Source organism: Crotalus tigris, unplaced genomic scaffold, assembly GCF_016545835.1.
Source record: "Crotalus tigris isolate CLP2741 ecotype Arizona unplaced genomic scaffold, ASM1654583v1 scf7180000017545.3456711, whole genome shotgun sequence".
NCBI lineage: Eukaryota > Metazoa > Chordata > Lepidosauria > Squamata > Viperidae > Crotalus > Crotalus tigris.
Window position 1 is genome coordinate 554,612 of NW_024096464.1, and position 27,974 is coordinate 582,585.

The 27,974-nt window shown below is 34.8% G+C and overlaps 1 protein-coding gene across 3 annotated transcripts; it reads right to left on the reverse strand.

Annotated features, from left to right (window-relative positions):
- Positions 1-27,563, reverse strand: VPS39 (VPS39 subunit of HOPS complex). 3 transcript variants are annotated; one of them, XM_039326371.1, is made up of 25 exons: positions 27,331-27,556; positions 26,307-26,372; positions 25,057-25,121; positions 24,003-24,045; positions 23,435-23,529; positions 21,986-22,084; positions 20,534-20,626; positions 19,997-20,180; positions 18,009-18,129; positions 17,747-17,867; positions 16,283-16,412; positions 15,770-15,912; positions 15,030-15,173; positions 13,015-13,156; positions 12,507-12,593; positions 10,406-10,479; positions 9,230-9,328; positions 8,700-8,817; positions 8,287-8,415; positions 7,452-7,569; positions 5,450-5,495; positions 4,262-4,411; positions 3,644-3,778; positions 3,405-3,496; positions 1-2,124 (listed from the first exon to the last, which is right to left on the reverse strand). In XM_039326371.1, the coding sequence occupies exons 1-25, from the start codon at positions 27,401-27,403 to the stop codon at positions 2,049-2,051; spliced, it is 2,643 nt and encodes an 880-aa protein (XP_039182305.1). In that variant the 5' UTR covers positions 27,404-27,556; the 3' UTR covers positions 1-2,048. The 3 variants fall into 3 exon arrangements, with proteins under 3 accessions (XP_039182305.1, XP_039182386.1, XP_039182474.1); XM_039326452.1 differs by having other exon boundaries at positions 7,467-7,569; positions 27,331-27,553; XM_039326540.1 differs by lacking the exon at positions 15,030-15,173 and having other exon boundaries at positions 27,331-27,563.
- Positions 27,564-27,974: the final 411 nt, after the last annotated feature.

Here is a 27,974-nt window from a genome sequence, read left to right on the forward strand (position 1 = left end):
TTGCAGTGCCAATTCCTCAAAATGTTATACTTTATTGCTTTAAAGAAGCCCACTGTACAATGGGTGAGTCCCATATTCTTATACAAGGTTACCGGCAGGCAATAAAAACACAAGCAACATCTCCTCCAAAAGATACAGGAATCTGAACCAAGGCACATAAAAACTTTGATGTGAAGGAAAAGCAAAATACTTACCAGAAGCCACAGTGGCTCACTATTTTCTTGGCAGCAAACACAATTTAAAGTGTGTCAGAATGGTCAGCAAGACTCATAATTTGTTTTGCAATAATTGTCCTTTGTCTGTTATATTTCATTTAATCTCCAAAAAGAGTTATCTGCCCTACTTTATAAAGATTTTGGAGAATAAATGTGCAAAATCCAATAGCACTGTATTTCTTCCATGTGAAGAAGAGAATTACTTTGTTCCATACACACACCAGTTGAAAATGGTACTTAAATTTACAAAGGAATGAATCATAAAACCAGCAGCAATATGCAATTAACTGCACATAATCAGAAAGAGATATGCTCTCTGGAATAAACTCCATTGGAAATATAATAAAGGTTATCAGGAAAATAAATATTACAAAACACCAAGCTGTTTTTGCAGTGTATTATGTACTAAATTTATCCTCATTCATTTCTAACCATAACAAGCACTACAAGCATAACAAACATTATAAAAAGAAAATCTTAACCACCCTTTTTTGGGCCATCTTTACATTTTAGGCCAGATCAGTAAATAGATCATATGCCTCAATTGCATTGTCAAATTTACAAAATACAATAAAGTAAAATAACAACACCAAACTAAGTTGAAGTAATTTCTCATTTAGCTAATGAACTAATGCTTCTGGGTTTATTTTTATGTGAATACTCACATCCTTATCCCCTTCACAACAAAGATTTAAATTCCAGTATGTTAACAGTAAGCAGTTTCTTCCAACACAAAAAGTGATTTACGTACATCAAGCAACTAAAGCAGAGGTTCTCAACCTTGGCAACTTTAAGACTTGTGGACTTCAACTCCCAGAATTCCTCAGCCAGCTTTGTTGGCTGAGGAATTCTGGGAGTTGAAGTCCACAAGTCTTAAAGTTGCCAAGATTGAGAACCCCTGAACTAAAGAGCACCAATCCGAACAAGTATAAAAAACTCAAAATACTGACATTAAATAAGCATCTGCTCTACCTGAAGGGGGAAGTGCACAAAAGGCTTAAACATTTCAGTACAATGTTGTTTTTAAACAGAGATCAGATGTTCCAGAAATATGAAAACATGCCCTCTTTAAAATCTCAAAAGATCACTTATTTTCTCTTTTCTGTAAAAGTGCAAGTGCTAGTTTTCCTTCAAAAACTGTTGCCATTTTCATTATGCTCATAAGGTCAGTGACAAAACACAGTGCAAATAGTAAGCTCATTTGTATTTTCAAAAAACTAAACTAAAAAATACCAATTCTGATCATATTGTATGAGATTAGTTCCTTTGGAACTATTACTGCTGATCATCTCTTCAGATACAAAATTTGCTTATCAGTACCTACTTATTTCCAATATTAGAAGGAAAGAAAATCTAAGTACAGCCTTTTTGGTAGTACCTGCCTCCACATGGCTGATGAAAGTAGATTTTAATACAACACTGATAAATTATAAGATTTTTTCTCATCTTGGATTTGAATGAGGAGCTATTTGCTCCTATCATTAATGTTCAGCATTACTTTTCCTTGAATAGGAATTCCAATAAATCTGGAGGGTAACAGCAACCCATTAAATTTTTAGTTTGCATTCTTCCTCAAGCTGAAGAACTATGAGGTTAATCTGCCGCTAAGTGTATCTAACTATAGTTTAAACCTGGTTTTTTTTGTTGTTGTTGTTGTTCAGTCCACACTGGGCAAATTAGAAATCATCCAGTAAAGCAATGGAGGGCTCAAGCTGTTTGCAAGCAACATGCCTCTGAAAATTCTTTAGAGAAATCAAACTGTTTATCAAACGTTCTTTCTCTTTCCATATGACCATCATAACCACTGAGTTCATGTAATGCGTGGCAATGCTTTCAGGTATCCATTGAGCCAACATCTTTGGAGCAGAAATAATGCACAACAACTGCATTTGGGAACCGGGCAAAGGCACTATAAGCAGAAAAGAAAACAGTGTATCAGTTTAAATACAATATTTTATGCTAATTATTTCTGATGCTCCTTATAAAACAGCACTAATTTGACTTGTATTTTTACATATGTATGATGGATACTTCTTACATAAATCAATTTTTTTCAAAGGGTATATCTGCAATAATATCTCTTTTGTTGAAATTTTAAATGCCTTACTCCAGTGTCTTTGTTTGTCCCTTTGTGTTTATGAAAAGCACTATGTACAATAGTGCTTTCCTTCTTTTGTTGCAAATAACAGCTTTACTTTTTCATTATAAAGCTATTTGGAAGAAAGTTTGTATCCCAGACAAATATAGCCAATTTCATAAAATTATGCACAAAGTGAGAAGCTATAAAGTTGTGAAGGACTCTCTACAAGGTAATATGGAAAGATATAAGAGTGATTTCTAACTGGACAATCAGATTTAAAAAAACTGAACACAAGATGAAAATTGCAGTCTATAAGGCACAGAAGGAAGGCAAACCCTACCATGTATAAACGGCCCAATAATAAAGAATATGGTGGTGAAACTAGCACCCTTTTTGAAAGTAAAAATGTTAAGTTATATAATAATGGCCTAAACAGATTGTAGCATGTGACTGATCTGCCTGGTCTCCAAAACCAATCGAAGTTGTGCTTTGTTAATATTTTGAGGGAAGACCACCAGTTGAAAAAACATCCCAGAAACCAACAGCAAACCAGCTCTGTAGTGTTGCCTCAAAATTTCTATCTGAACATGTCCAGAAGTTACCAGAAGATGAGATTGATCTGAAGGAGCCTTTAGCTTTTACCATAGAACATGAGAACAGGATGTGGGAATAAACAGAGAATGTAATCTAGCTGTACTGCTTATTAAGGAACTGATTCATACAACAACATTTTAATAGCGTAATCTACAAAAAACTTCTTGGAATAAGCACCTGTTTATGACTTGGTTGTAAATCTGAACATATTGGAAGCATGTTCCTGATATAAAATAAGAAATAGAGATTTGCAACCATAAGATCTTGAAAAGAATTATTTAAATAAAATATATTTCAACATTAAAGGATCAACATCATTTAAAGAGGATATAAAATCTAAGGCTATTAAGTCATTCTCTTAAATGACATTTTTCATATGTGACTAAATTTAAAAGGCTTACTGTATATCCTATATCGCGTCCAAGTGAGAAAGACTAACATTTTACAAGATCAGTTATGAAACTACATATAAGGAAACCAATTTCTTCTAAATTCTTAATAGTAATTTCACACACCTATTTCCAATCTTCTTTTTACACACACCACAAACTTTTTCTTCTGTGATTATGCATTTCACCTGCTGATGTAAAATCCGTTCTTCCTGCACCTTTGGCAAAATAAGAATAATTTTAGAAAAGAATAATTCCTTCAAAAGTATTTGAGAAAAAAAGAAACAGATATGGTCCTTTAACTAGTATGGGAATATGGGATCTCTGAAACAAGAAGTTATCAATTTAAAAAATCTGACACATACTCGCAGGAATTCAGCGTGGAGAAGCTTTTTAAGTATCTGATTGAATCGTTTCTTTTGGGCATTTTCTTCAAGGACTTTTTCCAAGAATATTCGGATCTCACTAATTTGAGTATTGGCCGGAAGGAGATTTATTGCCTAGAAATACAATAAAAAGATAATGGAAGAAGAAATCACATCAGTTGAAGTTCTTCCAGAATCAAAGATAAGATAGAAATATGCATATAAATAAAAGAATATATAACTAGGTAACAACATCATCACATTGATTATGTTATTTAGTTGAGTAATGAAACATCTGCAAGCAAACAACCAAGCTCGGAGCGCACTAAAGACTCTGCAAACAAACAAATAAAATATGGTTCCAATTTTTAAACTATATACTTGCCATTTTATTTTACACTAATACTAAGCAGGCTCATGAATATAGGACAAATCTCCAGTCTCAACTTACATATGTCCATAGATTGGAGATAATAGAATGAATGTTTCATAATCTCCTTCACTCTTTGAGAGTGCTTGTAGATGGAGAGTAAGCATTTCAACTAGAACAGCGTTCTTTTTATGCAGCACTACAATTTAAATGCTTTCCATCTAAAAAAGCAGTTAAGAAAACCTTACTTTAGTAGTGTCCAATTTGCTGTGATGAAGTTCCAAAACCTGCAATGCAGCTTGAAGATTGGCTTGGGGCTCTAAGAGTTCCATCTTGATTGGTCCCAAGCAATGAACGCTCGGTGGTGAAAGATACATTCGGAGCAGAGACAAGTATACCTGTTTCACACAGAACAAACCACTGTGTTGTTGTTGTTTTTTTAAAAAACCTCCAAAACAACTTGCTGTATGTTTTTCTCCAACAGAGGGAAACCTATTCTAGCTGTAATTCTATACATTTGCATAAAAACTGGAGCTAGAGTATAGGGTGAAAATATGATTTTAGGTAACACAAGATAAACCATCCTCATGAGCTGCTGGTATATGAACACTGAAAAGAAATATATCTGTCCCAAACTGCCAGAATGAAAAAAAAGTTTGACAATTTCAGCTACCACTCTGTCGGCTGTAAAATGGATGCTAATTGGTTCCATATAGCCATAAGCACTCCTAGCTTAAAGTGTGTGAAACCAGTGGTTTCATTCAGTAGACTGAGATAGTTCTGCCAAAACAGAACTGAGGAGGAAAATAACTATGGCCTAACATTCTACATGGAACTGTTTATGAAGAATGTTAATGCAGAACATAGTTGCTAGGAACTTACAGAGATAGCCTGGGATATGTAACATTGATCTTATAAACTACACTGGCTTCTAGATTTGACCTTAAATACCAATATAAAAAAGCAGCTAACCAAATAATAACAATCCATTATTTTGTTCTTTATAGCATTTGAGCAACTTTTTAATCCAATGAAAAATTATATTCTCTGATTTGCCAAATTAAATTAAGCATTCCACTATTTCACTACTTTTACCTAATTGTTGCATAATGGCCTTTCAAATGTGAGTTCAGTCTCAATCTGCAAATTTATTCCAACAAAATCACATGTCAATAGATCAAATACTTTACTTCCTTCCCCAATAACAAGTGGGAAAGTAGTTAGCGCTATTATAATTAGTACTGTAGGAAGGACAATGGTTTAAAGATTCATTCTCATTTTGTACTGATCTTACTTCCTCCCCATTCCCACACTGGCTATTTATTATTTTTAATAGAACATTTCTATTATCTGCATCTAATTATGTAGTAAATGTCAGAGTGTGTTTGCTAAACACAGGGCATTAACTTTAAAATGTTGAAAAACAAGTTACTCACATCTGTACTGCCATCCTTGTTTCGGTCATAGTGTTTGTGACAATAACTGAAAACAACATCAACAAGAAAGTCAGTGCAAAACCTGAATAGAAGCCCAGCATATTATGAACTATATATTTTGAATTTTAATAAATCAGTTGATAGCAAATGCTAAAGATATTCAAACAGATTTCTCATTTGGCAAAAACACTGGACATGTCTGATTATTCTGGAAGAAACAAAAGTTATTGGAGAATATTTAATTTTATAAAATTAGAAATTTGGTAAGTTCTGCTGAATGTATTTTACCAAAGACTTATAAGTTCCAACATGATTTCAAAAGAAACAAGTTCAAAATCTCTTAAAGGTTGTGGACATGCCTCACAACTGACTCTCTTTAAAGTCTTCAGAAATCTTGAACAATGATTTCAGACTTTAACTTGAATCTATCTATAATTCTTTCTTGCATGGAATCCCTTTCAAATTTGTGTCAACAAAAATTGATAGCAAAACCACAGAAGTTGGCTACACTTCTTTGAAACTGTATGCAAATTGTAATCTTTCTAGACCAGGGCTTTTCAACCGGTGGTTCATTGGCACCTGGCAGGTGGTACACAACACTGCCCCGCCTAGCCAAGTCTAGTGGGGCAGGGAACGAGCCAAAGCGCCAAAGCGGCGCAGCGCAGGACTTGCCGTGACAGAGTCCTCAGGAGCTGCAAGGCTGCTGGGGCGAGACAAAGGCCCCCAAGATCCGCACTTCTGGCTCACCAGGAAGAGAAAAGGAGGAGGGGCCAGAGACAGGAAAAGATATAAAAGGAGGCAATTTTGGCAGGGGAGGGAGGAGAGAAAAAAAGACTCCGGAGAAAGAGTCAGAAGAGAAAGGGCTTTTGTCAGAGAAGCAGTGAGAAAGAGAGGAAAGGATTTTGGGGAGGTTTGTGTGCATGAGAAAGGGAAGGATTTGGAGAGATATATGTGCATGAGATTGTCCATGGGGTCGCGACGGGTCGGACACGACTTCGCAATTAACAACAACAACAATGTGCATGAGAAAGAGAGAAGAGGCTTTTTGTGAGAGAAGCAGAGAGGGAAAAGAGAAGGAAGATGGGAATGAGAAAGGGAGGGAGGGAGGGAGGGAGGGAGGGAGGGAGGGAGGGAGGGAGGAAGGAAGGAAGGAAGGAAGGAAGGAAGGAAGGAAGGAAGGAAGGAAGGAAGGAAGGAAGGAAGGAAGGAAGGAAGGAAGGAAATTGGAATGAGAGGGAAGGAGAGTCTGAGGAAAGTTCTCCCTTAGCACTTGGCCAACAGCAGCCCTTCTGCCCTTTCGCCATCCCCTTGCCCCCTCCTCCTGGCCTATTCTGGTGGCCTCCCATCCTATCATTGAGGATGCCTTGGTTACAAAGCCGTGTCTCCTCTTGTGGAGAGGGAGTGGGCCTCCCTCTGGCCCACACTTTGCCCTCCTGCCCCCACCATGAGCAACCTGGCCAAGGAGAGCTAAAGGGGATCACATAACCCTGGGACACTATGAGCATCGTAAATATGAATCCGTTGCCAAGCATCCAAATGTAAATCACGTGACCCTGGGGATGCTGCAATGGTCATAAGTGTGAAAAATGGTCATAAGTCACTTTTTTCAGTGCCGTTTAACTTCAAAAGTCACTAAGCAAACTGTTGTAAGTCGAGGACTACCTGTACTTTATCACTTTTTTCCTCTTTTTTTTTTGGTCATCGAGTTTTTGACACCTTGCTAGGTGACTGGTGGTACTCAAATACTGCCATATCCTAAAAGTGGTACAATCGGTGAAAAGGTTGAAACGCCCTGATCTAGACTATGTTGGAGTAAACTGCCAAATTACCAAAACATTCTTGTTCATTACAGTGACACTGAAACTATTATTATATGTTGTGGTTACATAAACTTTAAATTTAGTTTTGCATCAACAATAAAGTGGAGAGGCTATGTAGTTGAAAATAAGATGGACTAATAATAATTGCCAAGAGGTTGATGGTTATCGGTTTCAAAGATTACAAAGTGCGCTTGTACGTTTCAGCTATCTTGGTGTCCTTCAGGATGTGAACATATATAAATAGAGCTTGCTCGTGATTTCCCATCCGTCCCAAGAGCAGTGCGCGTTCTTCTAGGAGACCTAAGGGCAGGAGGAGAAAAGTAGCACTCAGTGGCAATAAAATTTATAAAGCAGTCTATAAGAATATGTATAGTGGTAAAGAAGAAAGAAGGAAAGAACCAGTGGGTGTGGTTGGAATTAAATATGCATTGCCGTTTAAATTATGGGACTGTGCAAATCATTCAAGAGGTGCTCTGCAAAACACCACTCTTCAAATCTTTAAAAACCACCCTGTCTTTTTCTAGGCTTATATAAGTTCAGGAGTGACTACTGACTAAATCAAAATATTTTATTACAATCATAGATCAGAAAAGTATTATTTTACAGACATGTCTAGTTACATTATTTTAGTGCCTGAAATCAATTTTGTCAAGTGTTGCCCACCTGACAAATCTAACTAACATGGCTAACATGGATTAAAAAATATAATATAAATGATAGCTAGCTAGCTAGCTAGACAGACAGACAATTCTATGTATTTCCAACACACAAATTCATTGGTTTATTCTATTGCACACCAATGTGATCCCCCATAGAGCCATTTTTCATATATGGTTTTTAATCAAAGATTGCAGGGACTTTTCTGTTGTCAATGCAGACCAAAGCCTACGGTTTTTTATAGAACAGCTCTTAAATAACAGGCTGATAAAGACATACATGGGAATTCTCTTAGTTAAACACTAAAAAAAATTCCCTGAAATACTGTAAATGTTGCACAGCATGGCGATTACTACTTACCATCAAAGGGGAAGTCACTGATGAGTTGCTCAGCATTGTAATAACTGGAACTCTCGAGAAAGCAAAGAAGTTTTTTCCGATACTCTCCAAGCTCCCCATCTTCCTCTCCAGCTGGCACTGGTGTTTCATCTATCAGAAAAGAATGATGTCTTACTGTTGTTCTTTATGTTTGGCTCTCTGTAATATTCTACTAAAAGGCACATAAACATTTTTCTTCCTTGACTGAAAATGATCAATATAAAGTTAATGTTTCTGTAGATCTCCCAAAAATGTTCTCTTATTTAAGTGAGCAACCCAAACAATGCTTCCCGTAAACTGCAGAATAATTCTTGGGGCTCCCCTCTGCAACAATCCCTGCAACTCTACTCTTGCTTCTGGATATGCATAATAATATAAATAATGGGTGAAAATACCTGGAGGGAAAGAAGTGAGATATTCCTTCATTAGGGCTTGGACTTTCTCACAGTAGAGCTGAATCAGACAATTGTGAAACTCTGCACCAGACTCTGTCCAGATATCAATTACATGCTCCTGGAAATATATGTACATATCCCAAATATAAAAGTTAATGCTTCAAGGTTGACTCAGCCTTCCATCCTTCCGGGGTAGGTAAAATGAGGACCCAGATTGTTGGGGGCAATGTAAATATATATAATACATTGCTTACTGGTGTACCCCGCTTAGAGAGTGCTTGCACTTAAAGCGGTATATAAGTCTCATAAATAAATAAAATAAATAAATGCTATGTATCTCTAGAATTTTGTAATATTTCAAAATTTAATTATCAGAATTCAAAATGACTATATATTTCCTTAATTAACTATTACAAACTATTTTTCAATTTAAAAAAGATGACTAAAATTACTTCTTTTGTAAATAATTTAGATAGTATGAGAAATAAAGTATGAGATTTTAAAAAGTAGATTATTACTTTAGTTCTTACCAAGTAAGGAATAGCGAGGTTTTTAAAATTCTCTAATAAGAAGTTCAGAATCCTTTTTCGCGGGAGGGATTCTACCTCAGGAAGATCTTCTGTAAATATCTGCCAAACAAATGGTTGAATTGCCAAAGCTGATATTTGCATACTTATTCTGATTTTATTAAAGTTCAAATAATAAGACCATTATAAGAGCTACCATACTGGGATAAGACTTGGGATGCTACGTTAGCTTACCCTAACCCTGAAAGTTCACTGGGTGACTCTGGGGCAGTCACTATCTTTCAACTCAACCTGCCCCACGGGACTGTTAAGCTAGGCAAAAACAGGAAGGAGGGAATGTTATTTAAGCCACCTTGAGCTTCTAGAACCAGAAGTAGTAACAAATAAAAGAAATATACAATACCCTCTGATCAAATATATACAATTAAGTTTTCTTTAACCCTCACAAAGACTAATCAATATTTTTCCAATCAATCCATCATTTGCTTTGTGTTTCTTATTAAAACCTGATTTGCTATTATGGAGTTGACTATTATTTATAATCTTAGGGCCTTAATATAGAGCCTGGAGGTAACAGTATATCCACCATCACATTTTTAGCTCTGTTAAAATCTCTATCAAAATTGCTTTAATAAATAATTTTAATATAAAAGAATGGGAAATTAGCATATTGGAACACAAAGCATTTGTTTTAAACAAAATCCATCTTGTCCCCAAATTACAAGTGACCTTTCTACTTGAAAAAGTCTTGAGACTTTTTATATAGTTCTTTAGTTTCTTTTTATTGTCAATAATGTAATCCAAATTTAGTATATATAGAAAAGTAAGTCATTCTGTTAAAACCTGAGATTAATTCTGCAAATATTCTGAATGAGCTCAGACAATTAGATGCTACAGAGTTGAAATTGTACCGCCTACTGAACAGATGTTTCATTCTTATTAGACAGTTTACAATATCATTTATAATTTATCTTCAAGGATAAATTGTTATTCATAGTAATCCCCATGTGGAGTATATAGTCATAATAATTACAAGTAATCCTTAACCTATTTAATAGCTTTAGGAATATTAGTCAAACTGGCTGCAACCTGCCTAAGACTATTTGCTTTACTATCACAATGGTCAGTGAAGAGAGCCCTTTCTCCTCTCTGTTTTTAAACGTATCCAAGTATACTTACTTTTAATCCATCTTCTGGGAAATCCCTAAGTACCCAAACCGAATAGGAAAATATTAAATTCAAGTTCTCTGTTCCTACAGTACAAAACAAAGAAGTCAAATTAAATAACTACAAAGATATCACAATGATAGAATATGGTGCAAGTGACTAGACACACTTTTTTAACGCATCTTTTTTTAAAGAGGGGGGGGAACATATACACACACCAGCAAGCTTCTTAACTGCAGAGGACGATCAAGAAAGCAAGATTCACAGATACTTTCTTTCATTAACTTTAGCATCAAAATTTAGCTGTTAGAGTATGGAATCTTCAGAATTGAGAAAGGAACTATCCAGCCCTCCTATATTAGCAAGTTCATCAAAGCAGGGTCTCTTTGAAGCTCAAGGCCTTTTTTTGGCAGTATATTTGCATGACAGAGAAGGTGCGTTTCTAGGGCCTGGAAAGATGGCGTTGCTTAACTGAAAGGACCCAGAGCATACAAACTCTGCCAGATCCAAGGGAGTTTTATATTCTCCCCTCCACTCCTGATTTTTAGGTCACAGCTTTCTTACTGCTACACATACCATGATTATCACCACCATTTCTGGAGATGCTATAAAAACTCCTGCCAAACATACTTTTGTGGCATCCTTGGAGCTCTCTGAGTTTGATGGTTGGTCGTTGGAGCTGGGTGGACATTTTTTAGGAAAAAGTTCACTTACATTTTTGAGGGGGGGAAATGCTATTCTTTGAATAGAATAGAGCTGGAAGGGACATTGGAGGTCTTCTAGTCCAGCCCCCCGCTCAAGCAGAAGAACCTATACCATCTCAGACAAGTGACTGTCTGGCTTCTTCTTGAAAATCTCCAGTGGTGGAACGCCTATGATTTCTGGGGGCAAGCTGTTCCCACTGCCAGGAAGTTTCTCCTTATTTCCAGGTTGCTTCTCTCTTTGACCAGTTTCCAACCATTGTTTCTTGTCCTACCCTCTGGAGCTTTGGTTGACTGCCAGAACAAGCAGGCATTTTAATAATTAAAACACCATCTTTGTTTTCTCAGATGTGCTGGTGAAGAAGGGCTGTTCCAGACAAAATGTATAGTTCAACAGATACTGATTTTGGGAATTAAAAAGGAGCCCTCTGTTGTGACAGCAACTATGTTTGGTAAGAGACAGAAATAGTCCAGTTTCCAGCTTATTGATTTCTTTGCTTCCACACTAGACTCTCCAGGGCATTTGAAGCACTGCATTTCTCTCTTTGGAAGAAACTGGATCTATTTATTTTAATTGCTTTATATAGCCACCCACGATTTATATGGAGCACCCATGATTTCTGAAGGCAAACTGTTCCACTGATTAATTGTCCTCACCATCAGGAAGTTTCTCCTTAATTCTAGGTTGCTTCTCTCTTTGTTCAGTTTCCAACCATTGTTTCTCGTCCTGCCCTCTGATGCTTTGGTGAATAACGTGACTCCTTTGTGGCAGCCCCTCAAGTACTGAAATACTGCTATCATGCCTCCCCTATTTCTTTTCTTTAGACTAACCAAACCCAAGTCCTGCAGCCGTTCATATGTTTTAGTTTCCAGGCCTTTAATCATCTCAATTGCTCTTCTCTGGATTTTTTCCAAACTCTCAACATCTTTTTTGTGATATGGTCACCAAAATTGGCTGCAGTATTCCAGGTGTGGTCTTACTAGGGTTTTATAAAGCGGTACTAATACCTCGCGTGATCTTGATTCAATGCCTCTGTTTATACAACCCAGGATTGTATTAGCTTTTTTGGCTGCTGCTGCACATTGCTGGCTCATGGTTAAGTGATCGTCCACTAGGACTCCAAGGTCCCTCTCACAGTTACTGTTTTTATGCCAGATCTCACCTAATCTGTATTTGTACCTTTGCTTGTAAATTTTGCTTTTTTCCACACTGAAACTCATGTTCATGTAAACATTAACTTCTCAATCTAATTTCTTATTTTAGAAAGTAAATGTAAACATTGTTATGATGGGAATAAATCTAATCCTTACATTTTTGTTTGTTTTTATGATAACTATTAACCATCTTTCTGGATATATAATACAATATACCACAACACCAACTACAAAGAAATTAAATTGACTTTACTCACCTAAATGTTGTAAATACTGAACAGTTCTTTCATGGCCCTTCAAAGGAGAATTAGCTTTCTTGGACTGATCCACTAGCACCTGCAAGGCTTCGGCAAAACAGAACTCTATTTCATTATCTTTAAAGTTAAACAGTAGGATTGTGCAAAACTACTTGGAGGACTATTCTGTGACGTATCCTTCCAAACTTGCTGTTCAAAGCATTATAGTGTGGAATCCTTTTCAAGGTTCAACATGGCTGCTTTGAGGGCCATTTACAACATCTGAACATAAATATGCATGCCAGATGTCATTTTCACTCTGGTGATAAATCTAAGAATGCTGTACTATAAACTATGTAGCCCAGCATGAATATCACACTGCAATCTCTACAGCCCTTTCCCATCAAAAAATACTGATCTCACTTGCTAGCTCCCTCATTTGAAAAAATTGCCCATCGTACATTATACTACCAAAAATGAATAGCTTAAAGTGACATGGAAACCCCTTCTTCCCTCTCTCAGTACTTACCCTTTTCATGGAGACCTTTCTTTTCATATAGTATGATTAATTCACTGTATTTGTGAGCTTTCTTGAGCACGTGCTCACTTTCCTCAATATGGCAATGATTATTCTCCAGTCTCAATAATGGTGCCACTAAGGCTACATTTGTCTGTAATAAGAAGCAATTTAACGGAATCAGAAACAAATACGCATAATCAAAATGAAATGTGAATCAAGGAAATGAGATAATGAAACTATTTTGCAATTAATGAGATTAGCCTATTAATAGAAATTGAATGGCAATTTACCCTTCTCCCTTCTAAAAATTCTACTATATGCAGTTTCAATAACATTAAGGTACTATCACAAACCTACAATGTCCTCTTGCCTATTAACTTATGCAACTTAAAAGTTGCAAGGCATATAATAGTTATTTTCACTAGGAATGAAGGTAGCAAATCCTCTTGACTTCACAACTAAAGCTAATGAGGACTTCCAGGGAAAAAGGGTCAAACTGAAGACTCCTCTGTTAAAAGAAATAGATTGGCTCTTTGTAATTACTCTCCCGATAAGACATGAGATCATCCACAAGTGCTCCGTACAGGTGTTCCCTTTGAAGAGACTGCAATATTATAAGAAACTTTCCTGTGGGAAAATACTTTTGTTTTGAATTATTTTAAAAATTGTTAAGATGGGACTTTAAAGGTTGAAAACTAGAGCGAACTAAAGGAAATAAAGATTATATTTAAAGGTGGAGAACACCTAAATTTGACTTACTATACAGAATACAAATATACAAAATAGTACAATATTTGACATATTGAATGATATTTTTGAATAACAGACTCAGAATTTAATTTTAAAGAGTGTCTGCCTCTATAGACAGACTGTGTTTAAAAGACGTTATGGAAGAGGAACAAGTTTTACCAGACAAGGTCAAGACTGATGTGAAAATGAATTTTAAAATGACAAGCTACAAAACTGTTATGGAAAAGATGCTATATTGCACATACAAAAGAACCTGGCTGATTTCTTAATAATTAAAATGATATACAAATAACAAATCAAGAGACAAGCATGGATAGTCTTTCTATATTAGATTTACAAGAAGCTTGTTTATGCTTTGAAGAATTTTATGAAAATGGACAAAGAAAAAAATGAAAAGAAATTTTTAGGGCATAATTTGAAGAAACTAAATATCAAAACTATTAAAACTACAAAGGAGTGATATGAAGTTGGTTTATTTGATCAAGGTTAAAGTATTTATGTTGTTAACTCTGGTAACCCTCAATGGACTTTTGTGATCAGGTGTAACATGACAAGATTATTAAGAAGTTGTTTATAAATAAGAGATGGAATATGAGAAAAAAGATTCTTTGTATTTTAAGAGACAGTGATAAATTAGTAAAATGGGTTATAATTGTGATGAAGAGGAAGTCATTTCTTTATATATTTTTCTTTTTCTTTACTGTATTCTTATTTTTTCCTTTCTTTTTATATTTTTTTCTATAGTTTTTATTTGCATCTCTTTATTTTTGTTTTTAGTTTGTATTAATTTTATCATTGTCATTTTAATTTTTAATAAAATTACTAATTTAAAAAGCAAAGCTAGATATATGTATTAATGATCTGAACAATGTTTTAGCACAATTAAATGTATTTTCTGATTTTAATTATTTTAAGGGAACTGTCCATTAGATTTCATGAGACTCTTCACTCTCCTCCAGATTGTACTTTAAAATGATTTTTAGTATCAATTCCATCAGGGAGAAGAAGAAGATTTTTTTAGTTCAATATTAGACCTGGAACCCCATCAGCACTTTAATGCAAACAATATTTGACCATGTTTTGTTTTAGAATTTCCCCTAAAGACAAAATATTTGTTTGGAATTAACTAAAAAAGAAAGACATTTCTAAAGCAGTCTCCTTCCTCCATATTTGCCTGTATGTAAGATCTTTCTAAAACCCAATTGGTATTTCACTATAAATTTACACTTCACTTCTGCTCTGAATTTCCAGTTCAAAAGATGAAGAGTACTCACATGGAGGAAACATTTCAACAGGGTAGTGTCAATTATCTGTATCAATTTCTTTTTGGATTTTATGGTAGGGGTTCCCTCCATGAGGGGAGATGTAGTGGACTGATGGTCAGAATCATACAACTTCTTCACTAATTGACTTCTTTTCTGTAAAGAGGAAATAAAGTAAGGCTTCACCCTGCCCACATTACTGCAGATAAAAACCAATGAAGCCTCATTCTTCTAGTTTTTCTGTACTCTTTAATTCTTATTACTCAGATCTCTCTGTCTTCTTTTTCCATTGTTTTGTTACACTTGACTCTCTTCTCTCTACATATGGCCAAAATCTTGTCTGCAAGCTTCTCGAGACAGGGACTCACTTCTGCACTATATAGAGCAGGGGTGTCAAACTGCTGGCCTGCAAGCTGGACGCATCACGTGGAAGCCGCACCCACCCCACTGCCGGCAATGGCAAAACAGTGCCAATACGTTGTGCGATGTCACGTGATGTTGCGAGTTTGACATGTCTGATATAGAACAAGACAGTGAAAGTTCCTCATTCAGAGAAGCTGCAATTTCATTTTCTTAACACGATGACATCTCATATCAAAGCTCTAACTTAACCAGCAGATCATTAACTTGCCCTCCCTTAAATCCACTAACTAAAACAAGAACATGACATTCTATACTTGTTAAACAAATCCAGAAGTGGTCTCCAACATAAGGAGCCATTTGGAAAGCACAATAAAAAGTTAAATGCTTACGTGAGTTAGGTAGTCTATAAGTGCTAGGTGTGCTTTCTCCAGCTCTGCTGCAGAGAGACTTGGCACTGCATTTGGATACTGGAGCTGTTTTTTGTAATCACTGGGCAACAGTTCAGGGTAGAGACCTATCACATGAGTAGGATCTGGGGGAAAAAAACCACATGTGTGGTAGGTCAAAATATTTTCAACATAAATGCAAAATGTAACAAATTTAAATTTAAATTCACAGTACTTATCTCTTTAACTTTCTTTTACCATAAAGAAACTAAATTGACTAAGATATGTATCAGTAGTAAAATATTATGGATTCAACGACATGAATAGATACATAGCTGGCTTGAAAATCATAGTGTCCATTAAACTGGAAAGAAATATCAAGTGAATTTCAATAAGTTTAATCATGAGTTTTGTGTTCTTCAACATTTTAATTAATAACTTGAGTGAGGGGGTTGAGAGAATGCATATCAAAATTGTAGGCAATATAAACATAGTAGTTAAAACATGAAAATCTACCTGTCCCAAGTTTAGCAAAGACTTGCATTGATTCATCAAAGCGCTTTTGGCAGAACAGGTTGAAGGCATAAAGATTCTTAATATGATGAATCTGTTGTTGTTTTTCATTGTCAGAATCATCTTTCATATCCTAACAAGTTTAAATAAAAGCAAAAAAAAAAATACTTTATTCACCATAAACTCTGAAGTAAAAAGAAAAACAATGAATAAAGAATTAAAAAGGCAAACCTTTAGAAATAGCATACTGGCTCTTAAGGAAATTGATCCTTGATAATGAAAAAATATAATTGAATATACTTGTGGGAAAAATTGTTCATGCAAGCCAGGAAATATATTTCTATCTCAGTTATGCTATTCAAGAACAAGAACACAAGTACATTTCTTGAGTATTTTAACTTCATTGTCACATTTGTAGTCCATGAACAGAGACCATAATAAATATCTGAGTAATATATAGAAGACTTAAATAAGAAGTACAGAAAACCAGTGCATTCAAAAATAAAACTGCAGCAAATGGATGAAACAGTGACATAACTTAGTTACTGTTCTTAGTATGCAATCTCCAGTCCCCGAATTGCATATAACTACATTCCAAAGCCTTGAAGACAGCTCTCCAAACCCTTCCCAACATTACTGCTAAGCTATAAACTAATGTGACAGGAGAAAAAATATGAAATACATGAGGAGCAATAATATTAACATGATTTAAATCAATGTAAGGCAAGTGATACTGTTATTTCCAAAAAGTTATGTACTTTTGGCATAAAGAAGAGCTCATGATTGATTCTCGCAAACAAGAGATACCGGTATTAACTATCATTTAAGTGTTTTTGTAGCCCTCTTCATAGGTAAGAACAATCAGATTAATAAACATTTTTTATCCCACACGAGTTGCTTACTTTGCATAAGAAGACAAACTAATTAAATCTTCCACCAAATTATTTTATTTTAATTTTGTTCCAAATTTAAAGACTATGGTTATAGACTTCAAAGCAAGCTTCATATTGTGATTTGTTCCCAAAATGTAACACTTTCTTATTTAATGAAGTAATCCCTGATTTGTTCATCTCCAGTATGTTACAACCAAAGCTTGTTATAATCAACCTGTTGACACAATGACTTTAAAGAACAACATCTTCATAAAAATTAAACCAATTTTACAGGTTTAGAGGATAAGCATTATAGTCTGCATTTACTCATCATATGCCTAATTATCAAATAATTTAGTCTTGAAAAACCACTTTTACTAGATAGCAGCTTATAAATGTAATTATTTGTCACAGAGTCACTCAACTTCTGTCAACATACTAATTTATGGCTTTGTGGGTCCCAGTTAGTTATTTAAAACACAGTTAGCTAGGTTCACACATCATACTAAACCAAATATAACTGATACCTCACTATGGTTTAGTATGACACAGGACCCCAACTATAGGCTGAAAATATATTTAACCTTTCACTTACCGCCAATTGCAAAGCCAATTCAAACTGTTTATCTTGGAGGAGTTGCTGGATCTGGGTTGCAATGGAAACTGGAATGAGGCGCCAAACAAAATGATTGCTGGCCACATATACAATATTAGGACTAAAATAAGGAAAAAGATACAGTTAGCAATGTACCTTAATAAAACTAAAGGGCTCACCCCTTTGCTCAACAACTCTAAAATAGTTCAACAATATTTTATATGCAAACAGGAACGAAGTGGATTAATTAAAACTTTCCTACCCTCCAGAAGTAATGAAGCGTGGCCGCTGCAGTTCAATACTCTGAACCAGGAGACGGGGCTCAAATGTACGAATCTCTACATATCTTGGCAATACTGCAATCACGTATGGAGTCTGATGTTCTATTATGGAAACGAAATAGTCGGCAACAGCCTACAGACCTAAACAACTTTCTATGCAAGAGTAGCAAATGTTTTATTCCTTCCTTTATGCCCCTTGGCTTTGTAATCATTTCTCTTTCTAACACTATTGTTCTTTATGAAAACAACATAACCTCAACTCAAACCATTGTAGTTCTTGGATTCAAAAGAGACTGCTAATGTCACTGGGTTTCTGGTATACCAATTACAATATTTATTTAATAGAATTATACGTTGTCTTTCCTCCTAGAACTTAAGGGATTAGCCATTCCCCTCATTCCTCCTCTTTTTCCCCACAACAACTCTGTGGAATAGAATGGGACAAAAGGAGTGACAGGTCCATAGTCACCCCATGAATATCCATGGCCGAGGCTAAACTAAAATCTGAGTCTCCAATTCTCACCTAATTTATTAACCATCAAACCACACAACAAATGAAAAATTATTTAATTATTCAGGCTGCACAGTCTGATTTATTATAGGTTGTTAAATACCTGATATTGTTAGCTTACTAACTGGTTATCTTTGGCTATACATTCAGAAATCCTGTAATCAGCAGATTAATAGGATATAGAGCAGGCGTCTTCAAACTTGGCCCTTTTATGACTTATGGATTTCAACTCCCAGAATTCCTCAGCCAGCGTGCCTAGCTGAGGAATTCTGGGAGTTGACGTCCACAAGTCATTAAAAGGCCAATTTTGAAGACCCCTGATATAGAGAAACCTTTGGACATGTTACATTAGAAATTCTTGAAAGAAAATTTTGCCAAAGCATGGACTTTTCTCAATTTTTTCTCAATTGGATTAATATGTGGTACTGATTTAGCATTCTTTACATAAGGGCTATTGTAAGTGGAATGTCATTTATCAACCATTAAGTAGTTCCACAGAATTCATACTCAACAGTCCATTATGATCCTAACTAAAAATGTATTATGCAACCTTGCTGAAGTAGCTTGGCTCTACTTTTAAACACAATTCTATGCAGCATTAAAGTCCACAAGGAAACTTTAGAAGATGTTGATAAAATTCCACCTTTATTATTCACAAAACTAACATTTACTCTGGGAAAATACAGATTTTAAAAGAGCTGGTAAACCTTTCTTTTTCTTGAAAGGCATGAATCATTAATGTCATTAATACGTCAAATCGGCTTATCACAAAGCCAACTGATTTATTACAGGATGCATTTAAGATGTGTAAAATATGGGATGACAGTATACTCAATTAAACATCTCCTATACTTGTTTGGCCTGGATGCATTGGCTTCAAATAAACCTCCTGAATTACCATTACCAGAATGCATTTTAGTTAGTAGAATTATAAAGTATATTTAAAATATTAAATATAATTTCTATGAATTTAAGAAAAAAATAATTCAACAAGTGTTTATTTTCTATATTTACCAGATTCCTCAAATATACAAAAAAAAAAAGCTGATATCAATGCTGATGGATCCCTTATCCATGGGTTCCTTTAATATTTCACTTTGGGTAGATATTCACAAAATTGTAATATGATGACTGTTGTTTAAAGAATGAGAATACATGCCAAAATTTATTACTATCTACAAATTGTTGGTTTTTATATAGTAATAAATTAAAATTTGAGCAAAGAAAATTATTATTCAAACAGTAGGGAAAACAAAGCTGCTCTGGACTCACAAACCTGGATTACAGATAAACACTATCTATCTATAAACTGGCATTTTATCAATACAACAGAAAGATAACTATCATCTCATGTAGTCAAATGTCATTATTCATTTAAAAATCAAGGTGTATTATATTTTCTGTGTGTAACACATTTTCTCTTTAGAGCTAAGAATTTTTAATTTTACTTATTCTTACCCATGGCTATTGGGATATCTGTCCAGTTGAAGGCACATTTCTGTGTACAGACTCCTTCTTCATTCAACACAACAGTTAGATCATCTTGGCCTACAACAACTTTTCCATCTGCTAATGGGACTACTAATGGCTCAAGCTGCTTTCCTGTAGGGAATAGTTCCTTAATTGATCCCTTCCCATCTACCTGTGAATTAATAAAAAAAAACTGGTCATATCATTAAAAAAGACATTACCAAATTACTCCTCATTATTATTAAAGAGCTGTTCCACTGTCTGGTATTCATCAAAGCTTATTTCATCAAAGCACAGCCAAATTGTTTAAAGATTTCCCAAACAACAGTCAACTTCTACCACTGATGTCATAGTAAATGTATAGCATAATAAAGTGCCTATTTTCTAAGAAAGCTCACTCTATGTAGTCACATTTAGTACAGGAACTGTGAATTCATAATTCATGCTCCAATCATTCATTTCTCCTGCATACAGTATCCAGAAAAATCAGTATTTTCCATCTTAGTCTAAATTATTTCTTTTTACCTTTATTAGATAATAATCCCTTTTGAAACCAACACAGATTGAATCTTTGCACCATGCCATCGACTTAGGTACATCTGGCACACTGAAATCTCCCTGGAGATCAAGAAGAAAAAATATCTAATTAGGTACAATTAAGGAAGCTGGATATTTTCTCTCTATATATATAAAGGATGTTCCTAAGCACAATCTCCATAATTAATTCTAGGAAAAAGAACTCCCAGAAAATAAAAAACATAGGAAAAAATTAAAAAATTAAAGACATCTGAATGAATCTTTACTACTCTAAAGATCAGGGATAAATGGTACCTTTGAAAACAATTAAAAACAAGAAAAAGCGAAGTAATACAGGCAATTGACATATTGATATAAAAAGCATGTTAGAACTGTCAGTAATTGATGCTTGATTTTCATGGCTGCTGAGCAGTATTTTGCTATGGTCTGAAATACAAATTATTTACAAACAAGGATGGATATATAAGTATGGTCAGGATACCGAAGGACCAATGTAAAAGAGGCATATTATAGATGTTATGAACCTTCCTACAGTTGGTAAAATAATACAGTTGGGGGTTTTTCAACATCTCCAGTTCCAACCAAGCAAATACATTTCTCAAATGGGATTTTAAAATATCTTCTCAATAGTATTGCCCAGATATTAAACATTGTGCCTTGGCCCAGAAAAAAAAAGTTTCCTAAATTTGGGGAATGTTAGTAAGGAGAGATAAATGGACATTTCCCAAGTCCTTGAAACCCAAATCCTATTTCTCTGTAAAACTGTTTCCTTCTGCTGAAAATCCAGTGTTTTTAAATATCTTGAGAAGTATATGTTTAACATGGCCATAGCCCATGATTCATAGAAACTATGATGACAACCACCAGCAACGTACCTTTAAAATTAATTTTTGCTCCATTATATTCTATAGTTTAAAATTAAAGACAGATCATAAGATCTTAATTTTTTAAAAAGCTATTTTAAGCACTGCTATTTCTTTTATTAAAAAAACCTGACATCATCAATATATATGTGAATGCTCCAACACTGGAAGTTTTTAAGAAGAGACTGGACAGCCATTTGTCTGAAATGGTATAGGGTTTCCTGCTTGAGCAGGAGGTTAGACTAGATGACCTCCAAGGTCCCTTCCAACTATTATTATCATCATCTCCCTGAGTTTTGTAGAATTCTATCTTTGTTTTTAGTTCTTTCTTAATCAATGTTATACTTCACCAAATAAACTCTGAAAGAGAAGCTAAGTAACTGTTAAATTGGGTTTAAGAACTAAATCACTCAAATTATTTTTGAAAATGTTTTTTGAATAGAAAATCAATGACACTTTCAAATCAATGACACTTTTGAACCAAAACCTATACTTTAACATGAATGACAGAATGCTAATGAGAGTGTGATGAACAGTACCTAAATTTGATAAATAGAAATAATAAATAATACTGGACCTGCAGCTCATGGAATTTTCGGTCCTTCCAATAAAACAGTTGTAACTTCTTTCTCACTGCCACACACATTCTTAGGACCTCTTCTCCAGTATCAGAGTGCTGTAAAAAGAAATTTCTCTTTAAGTATCAAAGCTGGAAAACACAATATTAAACTCTGCTCACACACAATGTTACACCATTGTTTTCTTAAATATGGCTTATTGAGTAAACCATAATAGCTGTCCTGCAGTATGCTAAGCAGTAAACTGTGGTTTGCAAATTACTATGGTTGCATTCCCTCAATTTGTGCTACAAATAAACAAGCCTCATTAGTGTATTATGTAACTCCACTGTCTATGCAATCTCATGTTTTTGACTTGTTTCTAATGGACCTGAGCAGGCCTTATTGTCATTCTTTCCTTGATTGGCTTTTTCCCTCCCTAAAAACAGGCTGTAATAAAACCCATTTCTCAGTAGACCCAACAGAACTGCTGGTTCCAATTGCAGTCAGTAAGTGACTGTATTTTAAGTACGATCTTTAAAATGTGATTTTCAGAAGTAGTGAATGATCGCATCTCCCCCACCCACCCTGAATATTCATCAGGTAATAATGAACATTAATCTAACACACCAAATGTTCAAGGCAAGCAATGGGCGGAATTCCCCCTCAAAAATACCTTACATAAATTGCCTTTCTCATTCCAAGCAACTTTCACAAAAATAGAGAAAAAGTCTTTGGCGATTTAATTGCCGTGGCCTGGAAAGCTATTTGGCAAAGGAAGAAAGCTAGAATTAGACTTAAAAAACAGAAGCTTTGTCTTACCAGAGGGAACATTATATGTTTAAATATTTGTTTGAATATGATTTTAAAAATGGATAACCCTTAGATATAATTAGATTTTTATAATAAGATATGATTTATAACTAAAATAGCACCTCTTTTTTGATATGGGAAATATGAAAATACGAAGATGGCTTCTATAAATGAAACTCTTAGCTATATAACTGTAACTAATCTTGAGAAAACTATAACTGACAAAGATACTCCAAATACTGATGGAAAATTAAACTTAAATAAGAACATGAAAAACAGGATATTAATTTAATAAAGAGATTTTAATTGCAAATACATTTTAAATATAAATTGGTTAGAAAAAAGGTTATAAACTGATATTATTGTTATCTGTATAATACTAGAAAATATGATGAGGATGTTTATATTCAATTTTGTATGTATTAATAGTAACAAGAAATATATTTGCATAGTGTTGGAAAAATGAAAACCGGGAAAAAAGGAGGAAAAAACACTGGATTGTGCAGTATTGAACTAATTGATACTGAAGTAGTTAATGTTAAATATGTGAACCTAGACAACACGTTGTTTACTAAGCACTAAAGATTGTAATTGTTAAAAATTAATAAAGTATTAAAAAAAAGAACGCAAGCCTGGATCCTCTTTTCATTACGTACCTTCAGATCACAAGTAAAGAGAGTGGCACCTTTTGCCTTAGAAACTGTTGTAATCTGTTGAAAAGTCAACAGATCGTGAACATAAATGTTGTTTTCTGTTTGGGACAAAAAACATAAATTACTGCTTAAATTAAGCTATACACATGCTGCTACTGAAATCTCTACAACTTTCTCATAATGAATAATGCCGCAAGCATTATTTTATTTTCAAATAAAATGGGAAATTTACAAATATCTCCAGTTTGTTGATTCTGCAATGATTCTGAGTCTCAAAGAATCTCCATAGTAAGAGTAATAGACAATGTAAAATTTGTAAACTTAAATAATGGTTAAAGAAGATAACAAAACATAAAGTGTTTTTTAAAAATTAATGTGGCCTTAAAAAAATTAAAATAAGAATTAAGATCAGAAGTAAAGCAAAACACTGAAATTCAGGTTAACAGAACAAATTCACGCATTGCCAACTCAGAAATAAATTCAAGATTTAGCAAAGAAGTCCCGTAGTCTTGTAATGGCTGCCATGCCTTGTTTCAAAACAAAATTTAATCTGAACAATTATTTCACTTACCTAATAGGCTGACCAAAATTTTGAACTGGGAAACAACATAGATCTGTTAAAAATAAAAATCTTGTAAATAAACTTTAAGTTTGTTCAAAGTTAATTTGCCCCAAAGGACTATAAAATGCAATTGATTTATAAGCAGATCCTCATCTCCAGTAAGGTAACGCTTCAGTGAAAATTATAGAATATCTGATGAAATAAACTAATTTGTAACCCTCTATTAACAGGGTTTTTTATGCCCCATAACAAACATAATTGTATGATTTAACAATTACACTAACTAGAAAAATATTTAAATTCCATAATAATACATACCATATACAATTTATAAATGTCTGAATGAACTGATATTATAAGTTGGGAACAGTATTATAACCACATCACTTAGGAATTGAATTGCTGGTCCCAATCGCAGTTGGTTAATGAAAACTAATAATGGTAATAAAGGTAATACATTAACTTCCTGAATTACACATGGTACAAAGATAACATGAGTTTCTTCCATTCCATTTTAATAGCACTATTTTTAATTTTTTTAAAAGTCATATTCCAAAATAAAGAGCTGGTGCTTTTTTCCAAAGTGTTTAAGATGATATTCTGTTCTCATTTTGGACATTTTTGCCATTTTTTTATTTCTACTGTTTTGTTGCAACTTGAATATAGTATATTCCAATGAAATTTAAAGTGATACGACAGGCATGTTTTGACAAGTCACCACACATTTTAAAAATAAAGAAATGCTAACTCCCTTTTCTTCCAAAATGAATACTTACCATTTTCCTTTTTACTTAATAACTCAAATAAATGAGAGCTTAATCTTATCTTCCAAAATATTTATCAATGTGGATGGAGAATAAACATATTTCTTATTATGGGACAGCAATCATGAACACATTTATCACCCATAACAATAATGTAAATCAAATATGAAAATAATTAAAATATTCTAGAAGCCAGAATCAATTGTCCACCCATTTCCAATCCCACCAACCTATTAAAATGAAGCCGAGGTTTCACAGAAATTAACAATTTTAGTTGAATCTGAATTTGCCACACCTACCTGCTGTATTTTCTTGGAGAAGTTCTTGTTTGATTTTTCTAATATGACTTCAAACCTATTGCAACCTATCAAACAATATATGGATTTAGATAAGATATATTATAACTAAATAATCAATCTGCATTTATCAGTTAAGGAATAATGTCATATAAACTTTTGAACTGAGATTAGAGGAGGTGCAAGTCTCACAACTTCATTTGAAGATTGCAAAAAAAAATTGTTCTGCACATTACAGCATATCCAGTTATCAAAAAATCACTACTGACTATCCAATTTTAGGAAGATTCCACTATTAATTTTCATTTCAAGACAACCTTTTTTTCTGTGAATTCAGGGAGTCCCAGAAATTGAGACATAATTCTGCAATCTTTTCAGACTAATGGACAGACGTTAAAAGTTACTTTTTACAAGATAACATTTATAGTCTATGTGATAAGAATGTTACTGTGATGAGGGGATTCCCACGTTTGTGAGATTTATATGGGACAGGGCTGACCCAAATCAGCCATGATCATATAATGACCCAAATCAGCCATGATCATATAATGAAGATCTAATTCAACTAGTTCGAATGAGTTGATTTCAACTAGTTCGAATGTTGATTTAAGGGAGAGAATTTTTTAACAACTGTAACTCATACATATTTCTATTCTAATTTCATATTTTACAAACTAGTTTCAAGGCAAAGGAATCAAGTATGAATCTGATTGGCTATTTAAAATATGTTTCACCTAATTCTAAAATATAATGAAATTTTGCATGGAATTAAACATGCTACAAGGAACATTTGTTGTTGTTGTTGTTAATTGCGAAGTCGTGTCCGACCCATCGCGACCCCATGGACAACATTCTTCCAGGTCTTCCTGTCCTCTACCATAGGATATTTCAAGTCAAGTCAAATTCTTTATTAAGTTTTATCCACAGCGATTGGATTATAAATAATATTAAATTTATTTCTCAAATAAGCTTTAACTGGAAGGATTCACACAACTTGCAAAGCAAAATGGTGGAGTTCATGTAACACACTAAATCTAAACAAAAAAACATAAATTAGCACTATACATAAACCAGCCAGCGTAATGCTAAAACAAGTTTCTGGTTGTTGGCATATATTCTGTCTAGCTACGTACAGGGCCTATCTTGTATGAATCTGCCCTAAAAAACAATGAAGTAACAGATGGCTCTCAACTATCCTTAGCTGTTATTATTTGGTTAATATGCGAAAGTATAGTAAATCATTACAAACTTACCAGTTTCTTTTCGAATTCTGTAAAGTAGAAGATGTCCTTGTTTAGTCCCAACTAGGAGCCATTCTTCTACAAATGAGAAAACATTTAGTTTGCACCAGTAATATTCTATTTTTTCCTAAGAAATTCAGTTTTACAAATATTTCAATAAAAATAATTTTCAAGTAAACATATATTTTCTAAAGCCAAATTTACAAGGCAATCCTACCCATATTACCAAGTCAAATTGCCTTTATTCCCAGGAAAGCCTGTGCAGAACCTTATTCTAGAACTAAATATGACAAACCTCTTCATGGCTCTATAAATGAACTTTAATGTGGGTTTTTTATAATCAAACATTATAGGGTTTTTTTGAGTATTGGAAAGCATTTGAGAATGTTATACAGTACAATATTTGAAATGTGTAATTTCTGGGAATTTCACTATTCCCAGAGAGGAAGAAAATACAAACTACAAGTTGCATACCCCATTACACTTTATTAAAATAAGTGTAGAAAAACCATAAAACACACAAGCATTCCAGCATTCATATTGATTTATTAAATGTGAATGCCGCTTTTCTCCCCAATGAGATAACATGGACACTTCTCTATTGAACCCCCATAACAGCAACCCTGCGAAACAGAAACCGAAAATCATCCCAGCCCCTGGGATGTTTGCATTTGAGCTTACTTCTTTCTTTCTAGACCAACATCGGCCTAGCCTGGCTGGGACAGACACGCAGTTTTAACTTCTCATGACTCACGTGAGAGTCACGTTTAAAAAAATTCACAAAAGGCAAAGCGCTCAAGTTTTCCCAGCACCATCTATCAACGAGCGAGGAAACTGACAAGATTTAGCACTTACTGGGACATATGTTTAATTATTTCGTTCAACGTGGCGGTAGGAGGGAAGGGGGGGAGGCAGTAGAAAACGAACCCCGGTATTATAAGAGCTTGTGGTTGTGACCCGACCCCAATGTCACTGAAATATGAGAGGAGACAAGGGCGGAGTGGGGGGCGAATCCGGAGTGGCGCCCTGCACTCACCCCAAGCCGCCAAGCAGTCGATCTGCAGCGGCAGTTTTTCCAAGATCAGCACCGGCTCGAAGGCGTCGTGCATGATGGCGACAGCCTGGCCTCGGCAGCTTCTCCTCAGAAACGACGGGCACTTGCCCGAGGGCCCGAGCGACGACGGTGCGAACAACCCCAACCACAACAACTGAGCCTGGGCCGCGGCAACGTTTCCGGGTTGCTCTTCACTTCCGTAAGCCAGGCTCCGCCTCTGAGCGGGCCGCACGGGCCCTTTTTCACCCCGGCTGCCCGGGCGAATGACGGTCGTGGCAGTCGTCCCGTTGGCGGACCAAAGTGTGCCGCTCCAATTCCAGCCGCAGAGATTACGTTAAGCACCTACCTTTGAGTATCTTTTTTTGGTGGAGCTCATCTTGGGGACAAAGCAGGCATAGAGTAGAATGGGAGCAGGTCAAGGGACTGAAGGAATCTGCAGCAAAAAGCGACTTGGCAACTGCAAAGCGCAAAAGCGCATGCCGTAGGACAGCGAGTAGTCCTGCGTGGTCTAAATGGGTTTCTACCAATAAGTCTTTTAAACAGTTAAGCTGTATTATTATCGTTTGTGCGTTTATTAACGATGTAGCGTCGTGTCCTACAATTCATTCCTGCGACTGTATTACAAG

Excerpts from the sequence above, each read along its gene's own strand:
- VPS39 (XM_039326371.1), bottom strand. The coding sequence starts at position 27,403 with ATGCACGACGCCTTCGAGCCGGTGCTGATCTTGGAAAAACTGCCGCTG. Across the intron at positions 16,413-17,746 it reads AATTGGCTTTGCAATTGGCG|GATATGAAAGATGATTCTGA; the intron begins GTAAGTGAAAGG and ends TAAACTTGTTAG. Across the intron at positions 3,779-4,261 it reads GCAAATTGGACACTACTAAA|GCAATAAATCTCCTTCCGGC; the intron begins GTAAGGTTTTCT and ends TTGTATTTCTAG.